The sequence below is a fragment of the Centrocercus urophasianus genome, unplaced genomic scaffold (assembly GCF_019232065.1).
Source record: "Centrocercus urophasianus isolate 14NV4802_14NV808 unplaced genomic scaffold, USGS_Curo_1.0 seq_28, whole genome shotgun sequence".
NCBI lineage: Eukaryota > Metazoa > Chordata > Aves > Galliformes > Phasianidae > Centrocercus > Centrocercus urophasianus.
Genome location: NW_024884844.1, coordinates 5,237,106 through 5,261,536, shown reverse-complemented (window position 1 = coordinate 5,261,536; position 24,431 = coordinate 5,237,106). Strand labels below are relative to the sequence as shown.

The 24,431-nt window shown below is 42.4% G+C and overlaps 1 protein-coding gene across 6 annotated transcripts in view; it reads right to left on the bottom strand.

Annotated features, from left to right (window-relative positions):
* KALRN (kalirin RhoGEF kinase) overlaps positions 1 to 24,431 on the bottom strand; it is a 447,237-nt gene that overhangs the window by 297,807 nt on the left and 124,999 nt on the right. For all 6 annotated transcript variants that reach the window (XM_042827277.1, XM_042827280.1, XM_042827273.1 and 3 more), the window contains exon 2: positions 1,111 to 1,185. In XM_042827277.1, coding sequence (XP_042683211.1) covers positions 1,111 to 1,185 — 75 coding nt within the window. The remainder of the gene's footprint in view (positions 1 to 1,110; positions 1,186 to 24,431) is intronic.

Below are 24,431 nucleotides of genomic sequence, written 5' to 3'. Positions count from 1 at the left end.
CTGGGGCTACTGTAATACACTAGAGCCTCAGCACATTCTGTCTTCAAAGGCCCCACATACCTGTTGCACATAGCCATTGCATTCGAATAGCTTGGAGAGCAGGTAGAAATGCTGGGGCTGTTGTCTAGTGAGCTGGGCCAGGAACAGGAATATTTTGAGCATGGTGAGTCTATGAGAACCTGCATCTGCTGCAGATCATGGTAAGAAAACCCTGAGGTGTGTTGGCACAGCTCATTCAGCCCTCCTCCACACATACAAGGCAAGTATGGACCAGAACAGCATGTAATGAGTTGATGGGTTGATGTGAGATGCCTTGGCTCTGAGATGAACTCAGGCACCATAAGGGAAGGGCTACATAAACAATACAGACAAGCTGTTCTTATTAAATATTCCATCTGAAGCCATCCTATCTTTTGCTTCCACAGAGCACCCAGTTCAGCTTCATGTCACAAGCAGATCTTCAGGTACACTGTTTTTATTATGACATCCCTCTCTTTGGAGCAGTGAAAGCAAAAAGGGAAGAGCAGGATAACTGCTTGATGCTAACTTTCTTCTTGCATTAGGCAAGATCACCAAAAGATGATTGAATGGCTTGCCCTTGGCAAAAATGCAGGCACTGGAAATACTCACTTTTTATAATGCAGTTTGAATGACTTCATGCAAGTTTGCAATTGGTTCACGTGTTCTCTTCCCCGGTGAATATAGCATCAGTGGTACTTCTACTGCAGACTGGGATAGCAAGACAAACACTGGTGATTCAAAGACCCTGAACTCAGGCTGGATCCCTGACCTGAACCATCCTGAGTCCTGAAACAGCCCAGGTCTGGGTTGGAGCTAAAAAGCTGTATTTTATGCCTCCTGTCCTGCCCATTTACCTGTTTCTCAGAATATGAAGAAGACCACCGTGGGCCAATTTCCTGCTCTCTGGGTGTTACTGGGTAACCCTGTTCTGCATATAGCCCTTATTTTTTTTAGCACAAGAGCTAATTTAAGTACTGCCATCCAAACATGAACCATATGGTGCACAAACAAACTTGTGCACCATAAGGACCAGTATGCAGCAGCCAGTGCTTGTGCTGGGATAGAGGGAACCAGGAAGGATGCGCTCACCTGATACGAAGGCCACTTTCTCCTTCAGTATAGGAAGGACATCAGCAGCTTTTAAGCCATCATTTCGGAATGAGCCTGCAAAAGAGGACAAGAAGGGTAGATCAGATGAAAGCATGTATTTCCTCCAAGTTTTATGTTTCTTAAAGTGAGTCTGGAAAAGTCTACAATTTACATAAAAGCACTAAGAGCTAGACCCTTACGGCTGATAAATTAATATCATTAGCATCAAAAGAGATATGCTTGTGAAATCAAAATACAGACAGTCAACTCATGTCACTTCATCAAATTTGAGAATTTCACTACTTCAAAAGTTCTGAAAGGTTAATAAAATGGAGGGAGATATAAAAAGGAGGAGAAATTGATGTAAACGCATTTAAGTAGGTTTTGGAACACAGTCCTAAGAGAATTTTTAGGGAGAATTTTGTGTCAGAAAAGCACTTAGAATTTTAATTGCTGAATTCTTTCTGTGTTTAAGTAAGCAAGACTTCGCATACTCTGCATTAAAGAAATGAGACTTTGCTATTAACTTATCCTACTACACTGAGGGCTCAGTGCAACTTAAAGCACTCTCCTACCTCTGTATATCTCACAGGCAATATACATGGAAACCAGGAGAAAGCTCTATGATTTCAAAAGATTATCACATCCAGAGCTGCAGGCAGACAGTTTGCTGCTAACAGCCCCAGTGCTTTGGCTGTGTGCAGGAGAGGCAAGGACAGACACCAGTGGGGATGGTGCCACCAGCAGACATTTTCAGCTTTCTCAGTATTCCCCAGGACAGGTGAAAATGGTAAAGGTGAAGGAATTGGAAAACGGAGCCCTCCTTCCTGAGGGAAGGGAATCCCTCAGGAAAACTGAGCCAGGGAATCCACAAAAGCTCTCCAAATCTGCAAAACTTCCCTCAGGATGAGGGGTTACATTCCCAAAGGTACAACAGCATCTGAAGCAATGCCCTGACTCAGGGCAGAGTATGTGTTCACTCGAGCAGCAGCTCTGGAACTGCAGACCGGTCTGTGGCCAATGCCTTTAAGATGACTCCGGCTCCTGAAAAAAGTCACATGTTGGCAGCTGCATCTCAGAGCATGCTGTTAGGTTTTCCAGTAATGACTGGAAAAAGAGATATATGAACAGGAAAACCAATGGCTGTAATGAAGGCTACAAAAGCAATGGTCTCCAGCATCTGTCTCCAGGAGGGCTGAGAACAGCAACAATGCATTACCCAGAACATAAGTTATTACAAACATATCCCTAATAATGCTCGGTTTCATCCTCACCACCAGCTGTTTCTAATACAGTTGTTTTGTTTACTTGCTTGCTGGATCTGAAGCCATGTCTGCATAGCACCACCTAATTTTTCCACAGAGCTCTGGATGTACAGCCACCTAGCCAGTTTGTTCCTGGACACTGATGAAGGCATCCTGCCTGACACTGCTCTCCTGCCCTTACAAGGCTCAAGTCCCTCTGCAGTAAATGAACAGAGAAGGACAGATAGATGATGGAAGGGCAGGCTGGACATCTGGCACTTCATCCATGCACTGGTTTGCTGGTTCACCATTGTCATAATCATGGGTATATGCAACATTGTCCTTCCTGCTCTTTCACCTGCAGGTCTAACTGCTCTGTGAAAAAGCTAGAGTATTGCAATCACTTATTTACCAGAAGAGAATCAGAGGTGCAGATAGCACAGTGCCATATTTCAGCCAACTCACAGCATTTCACATCTTTGCCACATCCTGGGCTTAGCATGCTGTCCCCACACAAGAAGAAAGCACACCATGCCTGCAGGAGTAGCTGACAGAAGAATGTATTCTTGGAAACTTGGAAACACTGAAAAATTTAAGAAATGCTTGCTCAGCACGGCTGAGTCATTTTTCAGGGCAGATCAACGTTGCAAATGCACAGCTCATCTCCTAGCCAGGGATTCCCTGTGCAGCAGAAGCATCTCACAGTTTTAGGTGAGATGCTGTAATGAGAAGCCAGCTGGGCAAGATGGGAAGCTTAAGGCACATTTCTACATCAAATGCAGCATACCAATAAAAGAAAATTTTTCTTTTTTTCCCTGCACAAATGCCCCAGATGCCCAGGGAACTTGCTGCTGCAGGACATGCAGGTCAGCAGCTCAAAGGGCTTCCCCAGTGGGCCACAGATCTGCAAACAGCAAACAACTCCAGGGAACTGTAAAGATTAAGAAAACAAACAAGAGTTTTGGAAAGAATATAAGCCTTCAGTCTTTGGAGTGGAAGCCAAATGCTAACTCCTGGAGCGAAATATAAATTATCCCTGAAAAGAGTCTCACAGGATTTAGGATTTCTTTCTCTCTTTCTCTCAGCAGAGGTCAGAAGCCTCTGTTGGAGATACTGTCTTGGGCTACATGGACCCTTGGTCTGATACGGAGTTGCTCTTCCTAGAAAAGCTTTAACTGTGATCTGAAAAAATGCAGTGTGCTTTTGGCTTCAAATAAAGATCAGCTGCAGGAAATATGGAAATACTTTCTATACTGAAAAACGTATGCGTAGGCTAGAAGAAGGCCTCTTGTCAGAGCACTGCATGGGGCTTAATCACTTGGCTCCTGTTGCCTTCAGCAGGAGTTGTTCATCCTAAGTCCTATGCAACGTTTCACGAAAGCCCACATTCTCATAGTTCTCAGAACAGATTTGACTATTTAAAAATTTTGGCATGCAGTTTCTTTAACAAAACAAAACTGAACTCCTTAGGCTTAACTCACCCCTTGAGGAGCTCCACTGGAGTCCAAGAGGCAACACAGTAGGATTAATCCGGTCCATATTGATTCTTTCTTCTTCCCTTAATAAAGGTCTCTCCTATATGTCTCTTTTTCTTTCATTTTTTCTCAAATTTTATATCCTGGGCTTATCACAGCCTATTTGCCTTCCTACCTCTCTTTTTCCCCCACCAAGCCTCAGTGGACTTAATTTTTTGTTTGAAGTACAGTAGCTTCTTGCCTTTCTACCGTGTGCAAACAGAAGAGACGTCTCATGTGAGCAGAGAGAGGCAGAACAAAGGAGACTTTATTATTCCCATTGTAGTCTTTGCAAATGGAGACAGAGAGAATTGACTTGTCCGGTGTCAGACATAAAGTTTGTGCAGAGCTCAACCCTCATTTCCCCAATGCTTCCCCAGTGCTTTGTTCACACAACTATCCCTTTGTTTCCTGGCAGAATATCATCCTCCTTTTTCCTTGTCTTGATACTTTTTGCTTCCTTCTCCAGTCTTTCTCTCTCCATTATTCCTTCTTTCTGCTTTTTTGCCTCAAATATTTACCTTTTTTTCATATGCGCTAAGGTCTCTTTAACCCCTACCTTCTCTTCTAGCATGCTATTGTCTGTCCCCACAGGGCTGTAAGCCTTCCTAGCTGGGTCTCTCTGAGCTCCCACAAGCCATGCACAGGGGCTTAGCTGAGGGCTACTAGGTCCTTAGCCACTGGGATTTCACTGGCTGAGGCTCATTGGTTCAGAGGCAGCGAGGCCACAGCATGGCACAGCATTCTGTTGAATAGAGCAACATGTGCTTCAGACTTGTATTTTTGCACCATCTGGCAGAGATAAATGGGCCTGGACACTCTGCATCTGCTGATAGCTCTTCTGTAGATGACAGCCTGATCCTTGATGTGAAGAAAGAACATTTCTGTGCCCCGAGTTCCCCATGAGCCTGCCAGGCTCCCCTGCCTTCCTTCCCCACTGCAGGCAGCAGAAAGATTTGACTTCCCAGAGGAAGGAAGGAGTGAACTGTATTGAACTGAATCTAAAGGCAGCACCAGCTAGAAAGAAAGCAATATTAATTTGTAAAAATCATTTACAACTATTATAGATCATCCTAGAGCTATAAACTTGACCAACAAAGGTTATTATTCTCCATATTAAATAATAAACAGTAATACCTGGCCTCACAGGAAGCATTTACTTTCTGGGACTGCAGGTCAGACTGGACAGTCCTCCCTCATCTGGGCAGATTAGCAAAAGCTAACAGACACTGTAGTTATTACCAGTGGAAGCATGGCTGGCATTGCCTGTGCTCTTCACCCCATGTAGAGCCAAATCTAAAGCTCACTTTCAGCTCTGCAATGGAAACACCAACAATCCCTGGAACCTTCACAGACTTCTGAAGGCTCTCTTGCTGCATAACTGAAGAGCTATGCGGCAATTGAGCTTGTGCTTAGTTAAGTCTACTTATTTCTGCATGTGTGACTGTGCATAAATGCACAGAAAGGTAGACAGAACGGTACACGGTAGACAGAAATGTGTGGAAAGCACCTAATAGGAATGTTACTGAGGATCCAACCATAAAATCTGATCTCCAGTACTCCTATTAGGGTTGTGTGGAGTAAATATTTCATGCCCCCACTGTGCAGACTGACACAGATCCATGCCATATCTTTGCTTTCCAGGTGACCCCCTGACAAGTTGCAAGAACCATGGAAACCAAAGAGATGGCCTCCATAGAAGACTCATAGCATTGCACCAGGTGCCAAACATTTTGTCACAGCTGAAAGGAAAGTTATATTCAATATATTGCTGCACTTATTCTAAAAGGAAAAGATGAATGCTGTTTTTACATGTAATATGCAGGCTCAGTCCAAGAATAATATTATTTTCTCCATGTTTCCTTATTCTGTCCTTCCTTTTATTAATCACACATTGCCACTGCTTGCTAGAACATCCTTCTAGTCACAGCCATTGGACAGTGATGCTTTGGGCTTTCTCTGCTTCCAAACTTTGCCAATGCTTGTCACAGTTCCAGCAGCTTTTCTGCCCCCTGTACATCAGCAAGTCAGTCCCTCTGATTTCCCGCTGCTCAAAAGCTCAAACAAGGAGAGTTGCTCCGAGCACAGCTCCTTTCCCTGCCTCCAACAGCGTAAGAGTCAGGGCTGGGTTTCAAGGGAGATTGCTAATTGCTGAGATTGTTATTCCTTCCACGAGGTACTTGGCAGCACCAAGCCTTCCAGCGCAGCCTTTGAATGTCCACACATTTGAACAGTAGCCTCAGCTTGAAAGCACGCCAAAGAATAGGCAAAGCTTCAATAAAGGTACAGCTCCTTGAAGCAAACATGCAAGTTCATTAGTGTCTGTGCACATGTGGTGTCTAATAAGCTGAATTCAGTATCCGAACCCTAAAACACCACACCTTGTGCAACCCACCTAAGCCAACAGCCTTTTCATACATGGCTCAATATTGTTCAAAACATCAGAAGGATATCAAATTAATGCACAGCCTGTGACAGAGGCTGAGTTTCATCTCCATCCATAGGAGATTTTATTCATTTTGCTTTAAACAAACACTAATAGAGATGCTAAGGGAACTCAGTGACCGTGAGTCAATCTCTTATGCATTTCCTTTTTATTTTCATCAGGATATGGGGATCAGGCTGAGATCTTTCAGTTCCTAGCCTTAGAAAATAATTAGACATTATAGGTAGCCCTGCGGATAGCACCTCTGACTGCTAGTCAAAAGACTTGGCTCTATTGCTCTATTTGTACTTCTGCTCCTGAATTGCTTTGTGATCCTGAACAAGCTGTTTTAACTGTGCTAGGTCTTGGTTTTCACATCTACAAAAGGGTGATAATGACTGCTCACATTAGTAAAGCACAGTCATGTCCACAGACCTCAAAAATACCTTCAAATCATGAATTAATTTTGTCTCACAAAACCTTTTTGTGGCAGAGAATTGTTCCAGTCTGCTTTTATAAATAGGCAAAATGAGGCACCAGTAATAGGAAATGCTCTGGTGAATGCAAACGGACTTTTTGGGGAGGAAAGGGAGATATTAAGAGAATTGGAAAAGAATAGGTCATCCAATGCTAAATTTTGTGTATTAAGCACATGAAGAACAAATCTGCTCTCCAAGAGGAAAATGATCATATTCAGCACCTTGAGCTTTTAGTTATTAAGGATCTTCCTGCAGGTTGTGGTATGGTCCAGTAACCACCCAGATGCAAGTCTTTTACAGCCTCAATAAAGAGCTATGGGCCATTTGTAATCTGAAGTAGCATTATAAGCGTGGCCATGGTTTCTACCCAAGCCTAGTGAGCATGAATATTTTCTTTTCATTTCACTCCCCTCTCAATTACAATTGGATTCCTTATGGAAACATTCCTCAGAATTTTATAATCCAATAAAAAGTTTAAACCCGCACACAGATTCCTGGAGGAAGGATGCAAGTCCCCCATGAAATTTTAGAGGCTGGGTACACAGGGTCTCATCCTCTATTAAATTCTGGAGGTCAGAACAATTTCCTTTAGCTAGCGCTGGTTTAGTTGACAGGCTGTTTCCAAAAAGCTGCAGCAGAGCATCAGCTAGCACCTGTAACCTGTCATCTGTCCCCCCAAAAGCTTTGCTCTCGGGTCCTGGCTGTCCCCAGCCGCCAGCAACTTCTCAAGGAAAAAACAATAAAATATCTAATTATGTACAACATTCAGGAGGCACTTTGCTGAAACGCCAGCCATACAAAGGGACCATATGCCAGTGCCTCAAGTGTGCTTTGCAAACATCTGCCTCTCAGGGGGATTTCACGTCAGACCAAAAGAAAGCAACTTTAATTAGAGGCCAATTGAGATCCTTGTCCCAAGGCTTGTGACTTCCCTAAAAAAATAAAAATAAAATAATAAAAAAAAAAAGCAGAAAAAACACAAAGCAATTACATTTGCCCCATGCTTAAAAACAATCTGTATGTTTTCTCTTTGAATAGAGAGCACTGTCTTTAATTTTGCTTGCACGGTTCTGTGTTCCCCATCCAAACACACACAGAGGCTGATAAAGTGCCCACTGCCTACAGCAAGGAACCCTGCCCAGGAGGAGCAGTTGTGTCTTGTGCAAGTGTCAAGGGGGACTTTGAACTGGTCATTGCAGCTCATCCAACACTCACAAGCTAACACCTCACTACTAATTAGGCTTGCTTCTCCCTCACCTGCCTTCAAACCCCATCTGATCAGATAGATGCCTTTCTTTGGTCCTTCTTTCTCTCTTTCTGCATAGAGCTGATGATACAGCAACAGTGCCTTTCTCTAAAGCTGATTTAAAAAGAAGAGAGAAAGAACAAAATAAAAACCAAAACCTGCAACTCACAGAGGAGCTTTCTCTTCTCACACAGTTAGGGACAAATCAAGATCTGTGCCCCGAGCCCATGAGAAAGGGCACCCCGATCTTTTGTCACTATTTCAGTTTCCCCAGCCCTTCTCCTCCACAAATCCACACCACCAGCAGTGCTTGTGGTCACCCACTCACATGTCTGCCTGGGCATGATGAAGCATCAAGCCACAAAGCTCCCTTGAGGGACTTGCTGGCAGCACCCAAACTCTGAACAAAACTGCGGCAAACATTTCGCAGGCATCAGCAGGAAGGACAGGGCAAGGCACTCACACAGCTAAATAATTCATCTGCCTCTCTTACGTACGCTGACATTTTTGACACACATTAAACATTAATGGAAAATGTTTCACGGACGGCTGAGTCCTGTCAGTGGATGCTCCGTCTTCTGCCTTCCCACCTGCCCCCCGTTCCCTGGTGTGGCACAGCGGGCGGAGCGGTGCCTACCTGGGGCACTGCCCCTGCAGATGGTGGCCGGCCGAGGGGCTGGGCTCACCCAACCCTAACCCTGCTGCTGCTGAATGAACCAGACGGACGGTTTCTTAATTAGCGGAGACGAGGTGCCATGAAGCATTTCAGAAAGCAAACTGCCTCCCTGATTAGTACAGGCTTCCAAGACATGTTTACATTGACTTGCTATTTTTTCTTCTTGTGTTTAATCTAACGTTCGCCTGCTTGTGGTTTTAGTTGCTCCCTACTGCCAGTAAGGCCTCTTCTGTCCAAATTTCTTTAGCACACTACCATAAATGTTTAAAGCCGTAGAACTTACACTTGACATTTCTGTGGTAAGAACCTGCAACACTATTATAATTTTGACTGGAAAAGGATCACCAATGGGTTGAAAATGCAGCTTTCCTTTCATTTTGTTCCAGCTAAAGATACATATGAAGAGATGATTAGGATTAAAGCCTCACAAACTGGAACTCTTCCTGGACAAGCAGTCCTTAAATTGACTGAAAATAGCATTTAGCAGAAGGCAGAGTTCCACAGGGCCACAAAGCAGCCTTCAACGACAAAGGATACACAGTAAAACTCATCTCACATATCCTATTAGACTGTGAGACTGGATGTTACCAAAAGTATATTCTCCGTCCTAAACATACTTTTCTTCATGGAAAGGGCTAAAATATTTCTAACACAATTATTCTCTATACTAAACTGGCTTCTTTTCACAAAGAGAAATCTCAGAGCTGCCCAAATAACTAGTTACAGGTTAAGGAGGTCTGACTGATATCCAGAGGGTGCAAGCCGCAGCTCCATCAATGCCCAACGTCTGGAGTCAAATGACCATCTAATACACCCTTAAAACACAGGCAAATAATTTGGGCCTCTCTTTCCAGTGCACTCCCAGGTTGCAAATGCAAAACCCATAGGCTTGACATTTTCTCTTTTTGTTTTGTTGTTTTTTTTTTTTTTTTTCCAGCAGAGCTGAGCAAAGGGATATAATTAAGGAATGATTTTTTTAACTTTGCAGATTGCAATCTATATATATTTTTTTCCCACACACATCTTCTTATAAAGGGATTTTGCTGGTTGGTGTCTCTCCTGATTCCAGTTTCATTGAACAGCACACTATGCAAAAACTAGCAATTCCAGGCAGAAGGAAACCGCCCCATGCCAAGAGTTGGCAGTGCTGCATAAAGCTCATTAGTAAGTCCTCCTAAAGGTAGTGAAATTGTACATTGATTACAGACTTGATCTACTGCAGCTACCAGGACCTTGAGCACAACACTGAGCAGAAGATCAGCTGGTTTTAGCCCAGCTGCATCAACAAAAATACATTCATTACCTTTGGTAGGTTAGAGATGAGGTGGAAAGACAGTTCCTTCTTTACCCACACCTCCAACTGCAGGTGAGATTTTCACTCCTCCTTTTAATCCATTTTAGTATTTTTCCCATTGAGTATTTCACCCTACACACACATCTTGTGCTGTGTCCCTACTCTCCAGCAAAACCATGCACCCACAAGCACCTTGTCATACTTTAGATCTAGAAAAGCACAGATGTTTCTAGTCTATAACAGTCCATGAAAATTTCCTGCAAAATCCATCTCGGCTGCTGGAAAAACTTGTCCATTATGTTTGTTGTTCAATAACACTTAGGCTCTACCACGATAATACAGCTTTGAGTAAATGACAAGTCGCAGTACGAAATCAATTAAACTTTAGCAACAATTACAAAACAAAAATGACAAATTAACTACACAAATGAAAACAAAAAACAGAGTGACATTTTTTTACCCACTTCCAAAGCAAAGGCAGAATGAAAGATGGGCTGGAGAAAGCAGATTCATCATGCTTTGGCTTCATTATTATAATAATTAATTTATATTAGCAAGTACACATTAAGAAGATGCATTTCCACCCCTCTGCCACAACCAGCTGGTGCAACATGCGCACGTCACTCACAGGAAACAGTAATTGTGCTGATGTCCCTCTCCATCCATCTGATGTCTGCATCCTGCCCTGACTGCAGCTTTGGTTTGAGGCCCAGTCAGCATCATAGATACAAGGCTGCACCAACACACCATGGAGAAAAGTACCTCATGTGGCCAAAGCCAACTGTGTTTGGAGACAACTGAACATGCAGTGGCATCTCCCCTACTTCACAGCAGCTGACTAATGGCAGAGCACATGTTTTTTGAATGGAGATATTAGATGAAACATTTATAATGACTATTTATAAGCCTGTGTTGGAAAAGAAGCTAGGTATGGCTTTCCACCCAGAACTCTTATTCCATGGATATGCTGAGAAAATTCTCATGAGCCCACAAATCTGTTTTATATCTTATCCAGTTGATCCCACTACAGGATTTGGACTAGTCCTCACCAATGGGGTTTGGGGATATTGCTTGAGACTGAGAGGGCTAGGAAAATATCCTCTTGGCAATAACTGCATAAATTTTGGGATCTAGTGAAAAATGCAGCCTTTGCAAATACATCTATTCTCTGCCACTTTCTTGGAAAACCCTATGAAATGCAGCAATATCCATTTATAGCAAGGGGTATATTAACTCCAGAAAGTCAAGATACGTGAGACTCACTACTAATAAAAGCTTCAGGGCAAAGTATTAATGACATGTTGGTGAATAAAAAAACGCATATTGAAATATTACAGAAAGAAATTTACCATGCAGGAGAAAAGGTATAAAGTATAATTTTCCAAATGGTATACTGGCTTTAGTTATGCAGACAAACAACCTTCTCATTGCCATGAACCACTTCTTTGGAAGTGTTTTGTGAACTCATACACAGAGAACAGAACAAAGAGATAAATACTCTCTTCTTCCCTTTCACTGAAGGGCTACAGTACTGAGCACACTGCTGCTACAGCATTACTGACAATTAAGGATGTGTCACCATGAGCAGTATCTCTGTCTGCACATATCTAATCCACCCATTACCATCATCCTCAGTCACCATAACATGATCACGCACAGAAATCCTACATTATGGGAATAAATATCCATTGAAGCCAAAATGGCAAGTCAGCTGAGCACATAAATTGCCCAGATTCTACCCGAGGACAAGAATAATTATGTTTCCAAATCCACTTTAAAACCCTCGCTAAAGAATACTTTCTGAAGAGGTCAAGCCCCGATGACAGCTAATACTTACAAATGAATCTTTGTTACTGCCCAAATACAAAGAGCTGTTTTACCGTGTCATCTCAGAAGAATGTCTTCTCCAGGAGCGAGACTGCCCACATTTGTATAGATCACTGCTAAGTGTTCGGGAAGTCATATGACTCTGTGGCTTTCAAAGACTGCACTTTGATGTCCAACAGACAGATGTCAGCACACCAAAAAAAAAAAACAAAAAGGAAAAAAAGGTCCAAGCTCTGCACAGCCAGCATTGATGGACTAAACAGCACTGAGCTCCTATGCAAAAACCAAATAAGCAATAGCATCCAAGATCCCTCCTCTTCACTTTGCTTCCTATTTTTTCTTTTTTTTTTTTCTTTTTTTTTTCTTTTTGCAATCATGTTGCTAGAGAAGTGCCACTAAAGCAAAGTGCCCTAGCCCACAGAAAACTGAACAGCATGACAGTGCAACCACTTGCACTATGCCGGCTCAGGAGCTCCATATCCAGCAAAACAGCCTACTTGAAGCTGTAACATCACTTTGTCCATCGTGTCAATTGCCGAGGAGCAGTGTGTTGTAGCTCACACTGCCACTGTCACTGCTGCTCCATGGATAAACAGAAGGCTTCTTTCATCAGTGTTTTCAATGCAATGCTTTTCACAAGCACTGCTGTTCAGTTATAATGATTGTTTTGTTAAGTGTGGTTCTAGTGTGAAAACTGACTCCATAAAAATGGGATCATGGAGTTAATGTTTATTGCAGCTCAATGATTTCCAGATCAAATGCAGTCAGTTTACAAGTAAAAAACATGTTTGGTTTGTTTTTCCAACTATCAGGACTACAAACCCATGCTGGGATCTAGAAGTTAAGTTGTCATCTTTTCAGTTTATACAATTGAGAGAAAAAGAAAAAAAAAAAAAAGAACAAAAGAATTCTGCTCGCCCACTCCTGGAGCTGCTGTATATCTCCAGAAACAACAGAGACTATACGGAACAAAAATGAAGCCAGTATTTTCAAACCCACTTATCTAATTCTGTGCCTTAGAGCCCCAGAAAGGTAATCTGATTTTAAAAGGTACTTCAAGGGCAACTTGGAGTGACAAGACTTAAGTAGCACTTAAAATCTTACTGCATATTTACGTAGCTAAATAGAACATACCTAACTTTAGGCACCCATTTTTCAAAGCTGATCCCCTTAATTTAGTCAGCAAATTAATCAGATCTGCATGTGATTACACAGAGACAGCAGATCATTTCAGTAGGAAGGTGCTATTTTTATACAGACACTTGTCAGAGCAGAATTGCATGTTAAACCAAAATTTATGAGTCCACAAGCTTAGTCTACATTAACTATTTGACAGCTGCAAATTACTGCATTAGACACAGTCAGCTTGTGTACACAGGCATGTGCACATATGTAAGTGCACTCCTCCGCTGTCTGCAAAACCTCAGCATCGCAAGGGTTAGCAACTTTCTCTCAAGGTAACAACAAGTCATGACGTGTGGAAATCAAACCCTATAGCCTGTAAGGATATAGAGAAGGTATGTTTTACTGGCCCTTTATGGGGCCCTTCTCACCTTTCAGTTATAAGCATGCACATGAGAGAAACAAGCTGTCTGAGGGATACCAGACTTGCTATGGATTGGGTTCTCACAGCATTCTCACAGAGCTCTGTTGTGTGCCCTGCAAAACCTTCACTTTTCAGGCATGCCTTTGCTTCTCCTCATTTTCTCCCTCCATACAACTCACTCTTTCCTTCTGGGCTCTTGTGCCAGCTTGTTAATTGCCATGAACATTTTCTGAGTGCAAACCAAGGCACTGTTTGCCCCTGTTATCCAGTTGCCATGAAGCTTGCCCACAGCACAGCAGTGTCAGGGCTGACCATCCTGCAGGGTCTGGACTTCACCTTCTCCTTCATCACATCTTTGGGAGTTAATGGGAAAGTCTGATGGCAACCAAACAGATAATGCAAAATAGCTTACAGGAAAAGTGGGCTGAAAATAAAGGCTGGGAACACGGCCAGCATTTACAGATGTACTGAGTTAACAAGTTCGGAGGAACTTTCCAAAATATTAGCCAGCTTTACATATCTGGCCTTTCCATGCTGGCTCCACAAGCTGGAGGTGCCTCCTTGCAGGGGCAGCACTGCCAGGCCATCCTTGCACAGTGTTACTCTGGCTCCACCCCATCTCCATTCCCCTCCAACAAGGACAAGCAAGCGGGTTTAATTAAATCCCAATGGTATCATTTTCAGCTAAGCATAAATGCACTGATTTGGGAAGTATGGTGCCTGAAGGAGTGCTGTGATCAATGTAACATCAGGCCAATTATAGCTGTTACGGTGCTGAGAGATGTATTTCTGTTCCCTGGCTCTCTTTACGTTTTCAGGTATAAAACAAAAGAAAGTGCAGCAGCAAATACTAAGTGTGCTGAAGACATTTGCTCCCAAGGAGCTCCTTCCAACAGGGAACTAGTTCCTGCCAGGCAGTTACCCATCCTTTCCCATTCCAGCCCCAGCCAAGGTCTCATCCACAATGATGAAGTCTGCCTGGAGATTTTAGAAACCTTTTAGATGAGGCTGTTGCTCCAGCAAACAAGCCACAGCTGACTTGCCTTCATAAACAGTCACGGGGACTCTGTAATGAATACAGTGAGAAGGTACGGGGGTACTTGTGGCTCACTCCGTCCTCCGGATGATATTTTCCCAGCATGTAGTCACAGCTCGTGCTGTTTGACTCATCCTCATCTGAAAATGCAAACAGTTCCCAACTAGAAATACAGCATTTCTGTTTGTGGGCTTAAAGCTCAGTTTCTCTCGCGATGTTTCAAGCCCAGCTGGGTTCTGCGGAGCCAGGAGACATTCTGTGCTGGGGAAAAGAGGCTGAGTATGCCTTCTGTGTGCTTGTCAGAGGGGCAGATGGACCTTGGCAGGAGACCCTTATGCAGGAGCTAAAGGAGCTGCCCACAATGCAGATTTGGCTGATGTCTGGGCAAAGTTGCCCTGAAAAATGAACTCTGGAAAAGCTAATCCTTGTACTCTGCTGCAGGGAAGGGTGATGTTTCAAGCCCTGACCTCACAGCAATGAGCCTTGAATAATCCTCACTTACCTCCAGATTTTGCTGCCTGTGGGAAAAGTTCTGTTTTAAAACCAAACCATGAAGTTACCCACCCCAGGGGTGGTAGGCAAGAAAATGATTTGGGCTGAAGCTAAAATGGATCCCTCCCAAATACTAATGGCTTTAGACTTTGGATTAAATCCTGACCTAAGTCATGCTAGTGCAGAATGAGCACCTCTCTGCAGTTTTCAGAGAACTGTAGCTATATATCTGAACAAAATCATGCTTCATTTCCACACTTCTTTATTATTTCCCTCACAGTTTCTCTTAAAATTATTTTAATTCCTTTTTAGAAGGAATCAGTCAGCGTGTGTGCTAGCGCACAAGACATCACACCATTGCTGACTCAGAACTGAATGCTTGCTACTGGATTTCCAAGGAAAATACTGTTACACTGTAGCTTGAGAAAACTCAGACATCTGAAGGCTGAAGGAGAATTTCGTGGGAAGCTGTAATTATTCCAGACAACCAGCAGATATCCAGAAAATTCAGGGCTGAGGCAAATGTAAAAGCGAACCAAGATTTTACAAAGTGTAAAAGCAAAGGTACGAAAATCAGTGACAATACAGACCAACAAAATTGCAGGCAGCCCTCAGGGACACAAGGAAATCAGTGGAAAGTTATGGGTGGTGTGCAGCGCTATGGATAGCTGCAGATTAAATTGATATTGAAAGCCTATTCCATTTTTTATCTTTCTCTTATTAAATTATTTTAGGATGAGAAAAAGGAGGGCATAAATCTCTCTGCTTAGAGCAGCATGCAGGTATACCACATCAAAGTGGCAATAAAGACATCATGGACAATCCCTGGGCTCTAAGCCTCAAGATGTATATCTCGTGCAAACTCTACTTATAAAATAATTTAGCCTAGAATACAGCTACTGCTGTATTCATAAGGGCAGAATGTTTCTAACCTTCCAATTACCTGTTCTTCAGCAAAAATAAAAGAAGATGGTGGAGAACCCCAGACACTCGTGTGGGTCCCAACTCCTTTTTTGGCTCGTATGAGAGAGCTCTCCAGAAATTAGCACAGATCCCATGCTTGCAATCTATTCCTTGGAAGGAAGTAGCATTGTCACTCTTGGTGTACCCTCTCCCATGCCTATGAACGAAGCAGCCCTTGTCACAGAGAAGCTAATAAAAGCTGCAGATGGCCCAGCATGTGAGGCCTTCCCCCAGCTCCATGCAGCTCTGCTCAGGGTCCAGCAGTGCCAGCTCTGATCTCCAGGAAGCTCTGACATTTCCCTTGATGGTCTCGAGATAAGGAAGGGTAACAGTTACTTGGGTTAGTCTGAAACATTTACTTCTGAATCCTGGCCATGGACATACGGTGTGATCAAACACAAATCATCTGCTCTTCCTGCATCTCGGTTCACCCATCTGCTGAGGACAGCAGCATTTCCTTACCTTCCTAGAGCAGCCCCAGTGCCTGGAAGTGCCATCTTGTCTTTATTGGCCAAGAAAATTTCATACCATCAGTGCTAAGTGGGAGTTTTCTCTGCACAGTTTGCTCAAAGAAAAATGAAAAGCCAGAAAGAAAAGATGCAAAGCTGTTCTTAAAAGAAAACACATCCATCTTTAGAAAACTGAGAAAATATTCAAGTCCCACTCAATTAGCATTGCTGCAAAGCAAGTCTTGAGCAATTAACTTCCTGACTGCTTGAACTCTGATGGGTGCAGCCTAACTCACTATCAGATCAACTGGTGGGACATCTTAGCACGTCATGGTTATAGAGAGCCTTGTTGGCCTAATTTGACCCAGTGAAGACCTTTGGGTGCACTCAATTTTTCAGTGAAAAGAGTGGACAATACTGGATGCAGAAGGAAAACCTGCTTGTCTGGCCATCCACACACACCCTTAAGCAGGAATGTTCCCACAGCAACCGCTCACAGAGAATGATGCACTTTGCAAAAAGAGTGTGGGTGAAGGAAAAGCAGCATGGGAAAGCACTTGTGAGGTCATCCCTCGGGTTATCACAGGCTCAGGATAAGCCCCTCATTGCTTCCCCTGACAAACCCCAGGACTGAATCACCCATTTGCTTATCTTCCCCTCTGCAGACATTTGCAGGCATTTTCACCAAACGCTTTAAAACGGTGTTTGTCTCGGGAGTCTGTTTACAAATCCTTCAACTTGTGAGCTTACAAACATTTCATTAGATGCAAAATTCCCACCACACCCAGTCAACACACTTCAGAAGTGAGGAGGGGTTCCATGCATGGTGGAAGAAACACTTCAGCACAGAGTGGGAGTCAGCCCATGTGTATTCCCTTTAAGCCTTTCCTGCATTTGACAGTGATTGCACCATATTGACAAGCAGTAATAGCTCTGAAAGTCAACAGATTTGAGAATAAAACATGGAACCAAATATTTAATCATCTGGCTACTGGGACATGGAATGGTGGTGATGGGATCATGGTTGGCCTTGATGATCTTAGTGATGTTAGCCAACCTTAACAATTCCATGATTTTATAATATAATTTTCTGTCTAGAAGCTTGCAGCTGCCAACACAGTTGCAAAATGGAGCTGCACTGTGTGTAGGGCAGAAAGCACAGGATTTTGTATAATATCTTTTTACGTTCAAGAACACTTTGTTACCGAAACTATCACCTTCAGCTCTTCAGACATCTGTCCCAGTTCTCTGTGGGATTTTCAGAGAAAGGAGAAGAATTTTGTCCTCAGTAGGAAAACCCATACACTGAAATCTTGAGTGATTAGTTGTTGGTCTCTGCTCTGGTGAGATGCTGAGGTGAAGCAAAACTAACATCAAATTACTTCTCATATTTGAGGTGCTTGCCCTCTACAGCTGTGTGTAAGGTGTTGAGCAGGGCATGGAGAGGAAGCTGGTGGCTGCCAGTGTATGATGTGTAGCTAAAAATCAGACTGCTTCAGGAAGGAAAGTCTCATACTGCTACACAGTCAGAGAACCATGTTTAGGCCAAATCCAATATTCCTAAAAAGGAGACATATTGCACTATAGCTTCCAGTTCTGGGAACATTAGGTTTGATGGAGTCTGTGATTTTAAATGAGATCAGCTAATCAATAATGTGTCTGAGGAAATTCATGCTGAACATGGGGGAAAAAATGGCAACGGGCAGCAAAGAAATGTTGCATAAATACATTAATAACTAGATAATGTTTGTCTTTCATCCTACCTTCCTGTGAGAGAAACTAGGTCCCACACAGAACTTGTGCTAGCTGTTTGTCCAATCTGTTCCTCCAGACATGATAAACAGCCAAGATCTCAAACGTGTCTCCACCACAGCAGGTCCTGGACACATGTTTCTCTGGCATGAGAGGGCTGGATTTCAAGACTTGTTTGATGCCAAGACCTGGATTTTCTTGTGAGAAGACTTGTATTGAAAGCCAGTCAGGAAGTCATAAAGAGACATGGTCTTCTCCGAGCTCTCCACAGTAGAGATGTATCTGTTTATAGAAGGTTTCTGCTAGAGAACTTGAATCATCTGGGCAATTATGCATATCATTTTTTTCAGGCTGCATTCTTTTTTACTCAAGCCACAGTTACACATTATTGCTTGAAAACAGGGTAATGAAGGTACTGTACAGTCTTCAACCTGAAATTTATAGAAATGTAGTGGAATATATAGGACTTCCTGAAAGAACAAGATTGCATGATAGCTCAGAAATCACAGGCCTTTCCATCTACAAGCATTGTGGAGTGAAATCCACAGTTAATCAGTGAAATGGAGGACAATGAGTCAAAAAAAGAGAAAGTGAGAAAGAAAAGCTTACATGTTTTAAAAAAATGCTATCATCCTAAATTGAATGCTTAAAAGCCAAAAGAAGAGAGATTTAATGTGGCACAAGTTAAAAGAATTACGTTTTAATTTGCATTTCTTCTAATTCTGTCATCTAAATAGTCAATATCTGTGGCAAATAAAACTGTAGGATGGTAATTGGAAGCAGTGACTAGTCCCATGACAGGAAACAAATTCTTATCAATGGCTTTTGCAGAGCTCAGTCAAACAGTTGGGAAATGGGTAATCTTGGAAATTCATACATGAGATTTCAACCTTAAAGAAGGATATAGCAAATACACTAATCTGTAATGAGTCCACACTGTTTGTTTTGTTTTGTTTTACATAAAGATAACCCATGAATAGGAAATCCAGCCCCTTCTTGGTTTGGATTTGTCCATATTCCTGGTAACAGCATTTAGAAGAAAACCCATATAGTTCGCTTGGCAAACTGAGACAGACACCAGCTTCCAACAACAATAACAGAGATTTTCTAGCATCTCACAAGCTGAGCTAAAGACAATAACAGAACATTATATAACGTGACAGAAAGCCATTTTCAGCACAATCCATTAGTGAAGCCAAATCACTCAATTCTGCAAACTGCATTGATCATTCAACATTAATTGGGGCAAATTATGATATAATTTATGATCTTCATCCTTCATAATTATTTATAAAAGGAAATTGTGAGTAACTAGCAATTGGGATATTGGGAAAAATCTTCAGAATAACTTTTGAACAGGAGCACCCTTTCTTTTTCTTTCCCTTTCTCTCTGCTTATGAACATACTAGTACATTATCTGTCATTTACCTGGGTCATCATGATCAGCTATGCCCCAGTCCCAAACTGAAAATTCAAAGCACACTTTCTTCAGTTGCACGGAGAGGACCCTTTGTCCTTACCTGCATTACAGACAACAGGGCCCGTGCCTCTCTTTTTTCAGAAGGATTATTTGAACCTTTAATGAACTTCAGATATCTTTTCAAACAAGACCAATAGTTTCTGCTTATCTTCTATGCACGGAAAAGAAAATTCAACTTACATTCAAAAGGAAATTACTGAGAAAAAGAAAACCTCCAGCACTGTAACTTCATAACCAATTATTTCTTCCACAGCCCATTATTACTTGCATATTGTCAATCCTCTTCAGTTAAATGCCTGGTACTATTTTAAAGGCTAAAAGTCAGTGCAGATGAGAAAGACATACACCCAAGCCATATTTTTTTTTTACTTCGGGCTAACTTGTTCAAATTATTTACTTCTTTCTTGGATGCAAAACAGACCTGACTGAACCACTTTTCCATGGTGATCTGAAGAGAGGGTGTGGGGTTGAAAAACGTGCTGATATTTGGCAATAAAACCTCATCAAACCTTTCCAGACAAGATAATATTAAAGTCTGAATATTATCAATGTATGCAATTTCTAGCCCAAGCTGAAAATTCAGCTTGCACCTTTCACTTTATATCATTTTACTACTGTCACACATTGCTATCTTAACATGTGTGTTGAAGAGAAAAGATAAAGGAGTTGATATGAATAAAAAGGGTTTTCGTTCATACCCCCACCTTCTTGTTTACCAAGTAGCAAGTCTTGTCTGAATTTCTCTGTGGCACACAAAGATAACTAGCAGCTAAATAAGATGCTGCAAGCAAACATATCATTACTAGGCTGATAGTATACTCCATGCATGTAACGCCCACTGAAAAAGATGGGAAAGCTTGACATAGAGTGATTACAGACTCAGGACTAGGTGGTAGTATGGAGTGCATAAATCAGGGAGGAATTTGGCTCATCTTTTATATTTTTGAAGACAACATGTCTTTAAACATAAATGAAGCAAGCTATAAACCAGTGATAGGCTCATATTATATGGCTGGATTCTCAGAGAAGAATGCAAAATCATGTATGTATGCAAAAGAGAAAGATGCCTTTCCACTTCTGTTGGTGCAGCATGGACAGGCAGGGAAGGACTTGGGGGGACATCATATGACAAAGTCTCCAAACAGCAGTGAGGTGTACAGATAATTAAGCAGCAATAGCTACAGAATTCTAAAGATCAGCAGAGCCATTGTCCAGCTTCTATGCGTGAAATGTGCCCCTCTAGCCTCAGCTGAGCCAACCAATAGTGCCAACGGCTAACATAGCTACAAGAACAACTCTGCAATTTGGAAAGGTGTCCCTAAGCCTGTCTGCTCACTGCAGGAGGCTAGATCTTGAACGGAGATATTTGGGATAGTGAATAAGCACAGCCTAAGCTACAGCAGCTCAGAATGGCCCATACTACTGCCACATAACTTCTGGATGAAGATGCTCCCTTAGTTCCCCCTCACCAGGATTAGACATGCAGGCTTGGTAGAGAGAGCTGAAGCAGGTGGGGTTGTGTTAGGTAGCCCCATGTACATGTTTCCAAGTGTTACAAGAGAGGCACCATGTTCCTTAGCCAAGAAATAATAAGCATCTTTTCCCCTGCCGTATTTCTCATTTATCAGGTGTTCCTATGAGTAAGGATGAATCTTTTTGTTCTTACTTATAGCAGCACACCAAAACTAACAAAAAGCACTATTTATTTTATTTATATTTTGTGGCTGTTTTGAAGGATCACAGATGCTTCTGATAATATAGCAGTTTTTTTAAAGAGCTGTCCATTTGAGGACATGAGTTTCTTAATGACTGCTGAAGACCTCTTTTAGGGTAGAGATTTCAAGATGACAAGTGATGAGCATGCACTAAAATCAGCCTCTTGTTAGGAGTCTCCAATAGGGTGGATGAAATTACACCCTCAAAACTTCTGCTCCCACTGGCAAAATCTCAGGCCCAGAATTACATCACATATCCTTTGCATCTTATTCCCTTTGCATGCTCCTCCTGCTCCCACTGAAGTGAATAGGTGTTTTTCTCAGTGCTGCAAGCAGGTCGTGTTTCCATTAAAATCAATCTTTCAGCACACTTAGGAAGTTCAAACAAGACCTTGGCTGTAAATCTGAGAGTTTTATCCAGACAGTGATGTTAGCTGTTTCTGTCTGTAGGAAATGCTGCAGATTGACCTAACAGTTTCTCTACACAGAAGTTTTACTCCTGTGTGAGTCTGAAAAGTGATGGGCGGAAAAAATGTTCATTGTTATTAAAAAGGAAAGTCAGTTCCCAAAATAAGATATATCACACTCCATCATTTCTCTGCCAAACATTCCCATGTACTTAATGACTCCGCTAGGAAAAGAGATTAAAAAGAATAGTATAGATCGGATTATCGAATGACAAACTCTTTCAACTTGTAATTTGGAAAGCACAGAGTTCTGGAATCCCACCCCACATTTCAACAACTGGAGTACCAGATGCAGCCAGGGCTCTCTGAACCCACCATTAGCAAGAAGCAGGCTTTACAGTGTGATGGTAGTTTTCTTTCAATGTTGAACAAACTGGAAGGGAGTTTTGGTATTAGCCCCAAACAGCAAACAGCACAGCTGAGCAGAACACAGGGACAAGAACAGGGCAGATTTGTCCCTTTCACTTGCTCTGCTGAATGGACCATCAGCAGTTCAGTCTGTGTATCATGAATGTTAAAGTACTGGTTCACAATGGAGTTCTCAATACCCCAGCTGTGGTACCAAGCAGCCTCTTAATTCCCTCCACTGCAGGAGGAACACAGCATTACCAAACAAAACAAAAACAAAAACAAACCAACAACAACAACAACAACAACAAAAGAAAAAATGACTTCTGTCCCTCTACGTTTAATAATGACTCTGCTCTCCATTTCTGCCTCCTTCTTCTGCAGTGCTGAATATACACCTGGGACCTGCTCAGCCTCATGTCAGCACTGTCCACTTTATCCCAGTCCTGCACTGAGGAATAGAATCCCGCTGGGTGCCTCTTCATGGAAATTTCTATAGTAGTTTCTTGTTCTACACCACCTCACCGACTTTCCAGATCTCTGAATAATTTGTTCACACAGTATTGCTTCCTTCACCATTAGAAGCCATTAATCAAAACAGAAGCGCTGCAAGATCTTAAATTCTGGAATTACTTTTTGCTTGTTGCTTTGTAAATAATCCATGTAACAAGTAGTGGGGAGTCACAACTGCTCTTTTAAACAAAGGTTGAAAGAATCTGAGTTCAACCCAAATCTGTGCCAAAAAAGAACATTTTTCCCTATTAGTTTAAAAACAGAACAGTTACCCCAACCTTGGCTTGTTTTCTGCATGCAACCACAGGGCTGCTGTGATCAGTACTGGGTGCCCATATGACATGTTCCTTGTCTCCATGCCCCATCCCAGCCTCAGGCATCCTTCAGCCCCAGGCCAGTGGCTCAAGGAGGGCTCGCAGCTGGCCAGCTGACACATCCCTGCGTCCAGGTATCACCTGCCCATTTTGCTGTTTGTCCCCACAAAGCAGCACAGGGGAATGATGCCATGTAAAGGGAAACTACCATTATGAGCCTGGCTGGTTCAATATGACAAGAGAAAATTACCATAGGGTGGGTAGGTGCTGAATGAGGGAGCACAGAAATGATGCTGAGCAAGAGAAATGTTTGCTGTCACCTGAGCTGCTTTTCCTCTTCTTATGGCCCAAATCCTCTTTTGCCATTCAATTAGTCCCATGAGAATTTCACACTGATGGGTTCAGAGTAGTGGCATGGCCTATGGAACTAAAGATTAAAAAATCCCCTATTAGCTTTACTCAAGAAATAAGAGAACTGGCCAGCACATTGTTATCTGCTAATAGCAGCGCCATCCTGGATCATCTCTATGGTCTTCTTGTTCAGAAATTCTGTCTCTAATTCAAGGACTAATGCTCACACTTCATCACTGCACCTCACAAACCTTCCCACCTGATTTTGGATCCTCCCTAAAACCTGCAGCCATGAGTTCAATGGAGGGACACAAACATATGGATGTTTAATTACCAGCAGCCTTTGGAAGCTGTTTGATAATAGTGATTGCTCTGCTGAGGGATCAACACCTCCCAAGTCTCTAAAGCATGCAGTTCCACCCCCTAGAATACCTGAAAGCTAAAAGCAACCGCCTGTGTGTTACAGGTGACTTAAGAGAAAACAAACTCACACGTCCAATAGTACCCAACAATTACAGCAATGCAGTGAAGCCACTGCAGCCAGCAAATGCCAGAGGTGAGGCTCAGAGCTCAGATGCCGAAATACCTTTTTTTTTATCATGGCTTTCATCCTGAAGGCAAAAATATGTTTCTTGCAGATCAAATCAGCAGCAATTATTTTAGTTTTCTTCCATATATCTGAGAGGAAAACAGTAAAGACCTGCAAGTAACCAGAAATTTGTAAGTCTCATCAGGTTGATGATGGCTGTTATTCTGGGTTGCTTTACAGATGTTAGAATTAATTACTACAGAATTTCCTTTCATTAAGAAGAGATTTTTTTAATAGCTAGATTTCACCAGCTGCAAATAACTGAGACATCACTTATAGCACCAAGATGGCTTTTAAGGGCTTTCATCACTTCAGAACATTGGATTTTGTAACCACTTCTACAAATCTGCAGAATTTACGGCTGAAGTGTGTTTGTATAATGTGATCCCAGGTTCCAAGAAACGGGATCCTAAATAATCCAGAGCTAAACAAGGGCTCACACAAATGCTGGACCGAGAGGTCTTTTTTCACAGAGCTTCTGTGAGTGCAATCAGTCAAGTTATCATCCAGCTCTCTGTTCCCAAGAGCTAACGCACTGGAGTAAACAGTCAGGTCTGTAGACCCTGTAAGAGGATGTTAGCCGAGCTTTGGTAATGATCTG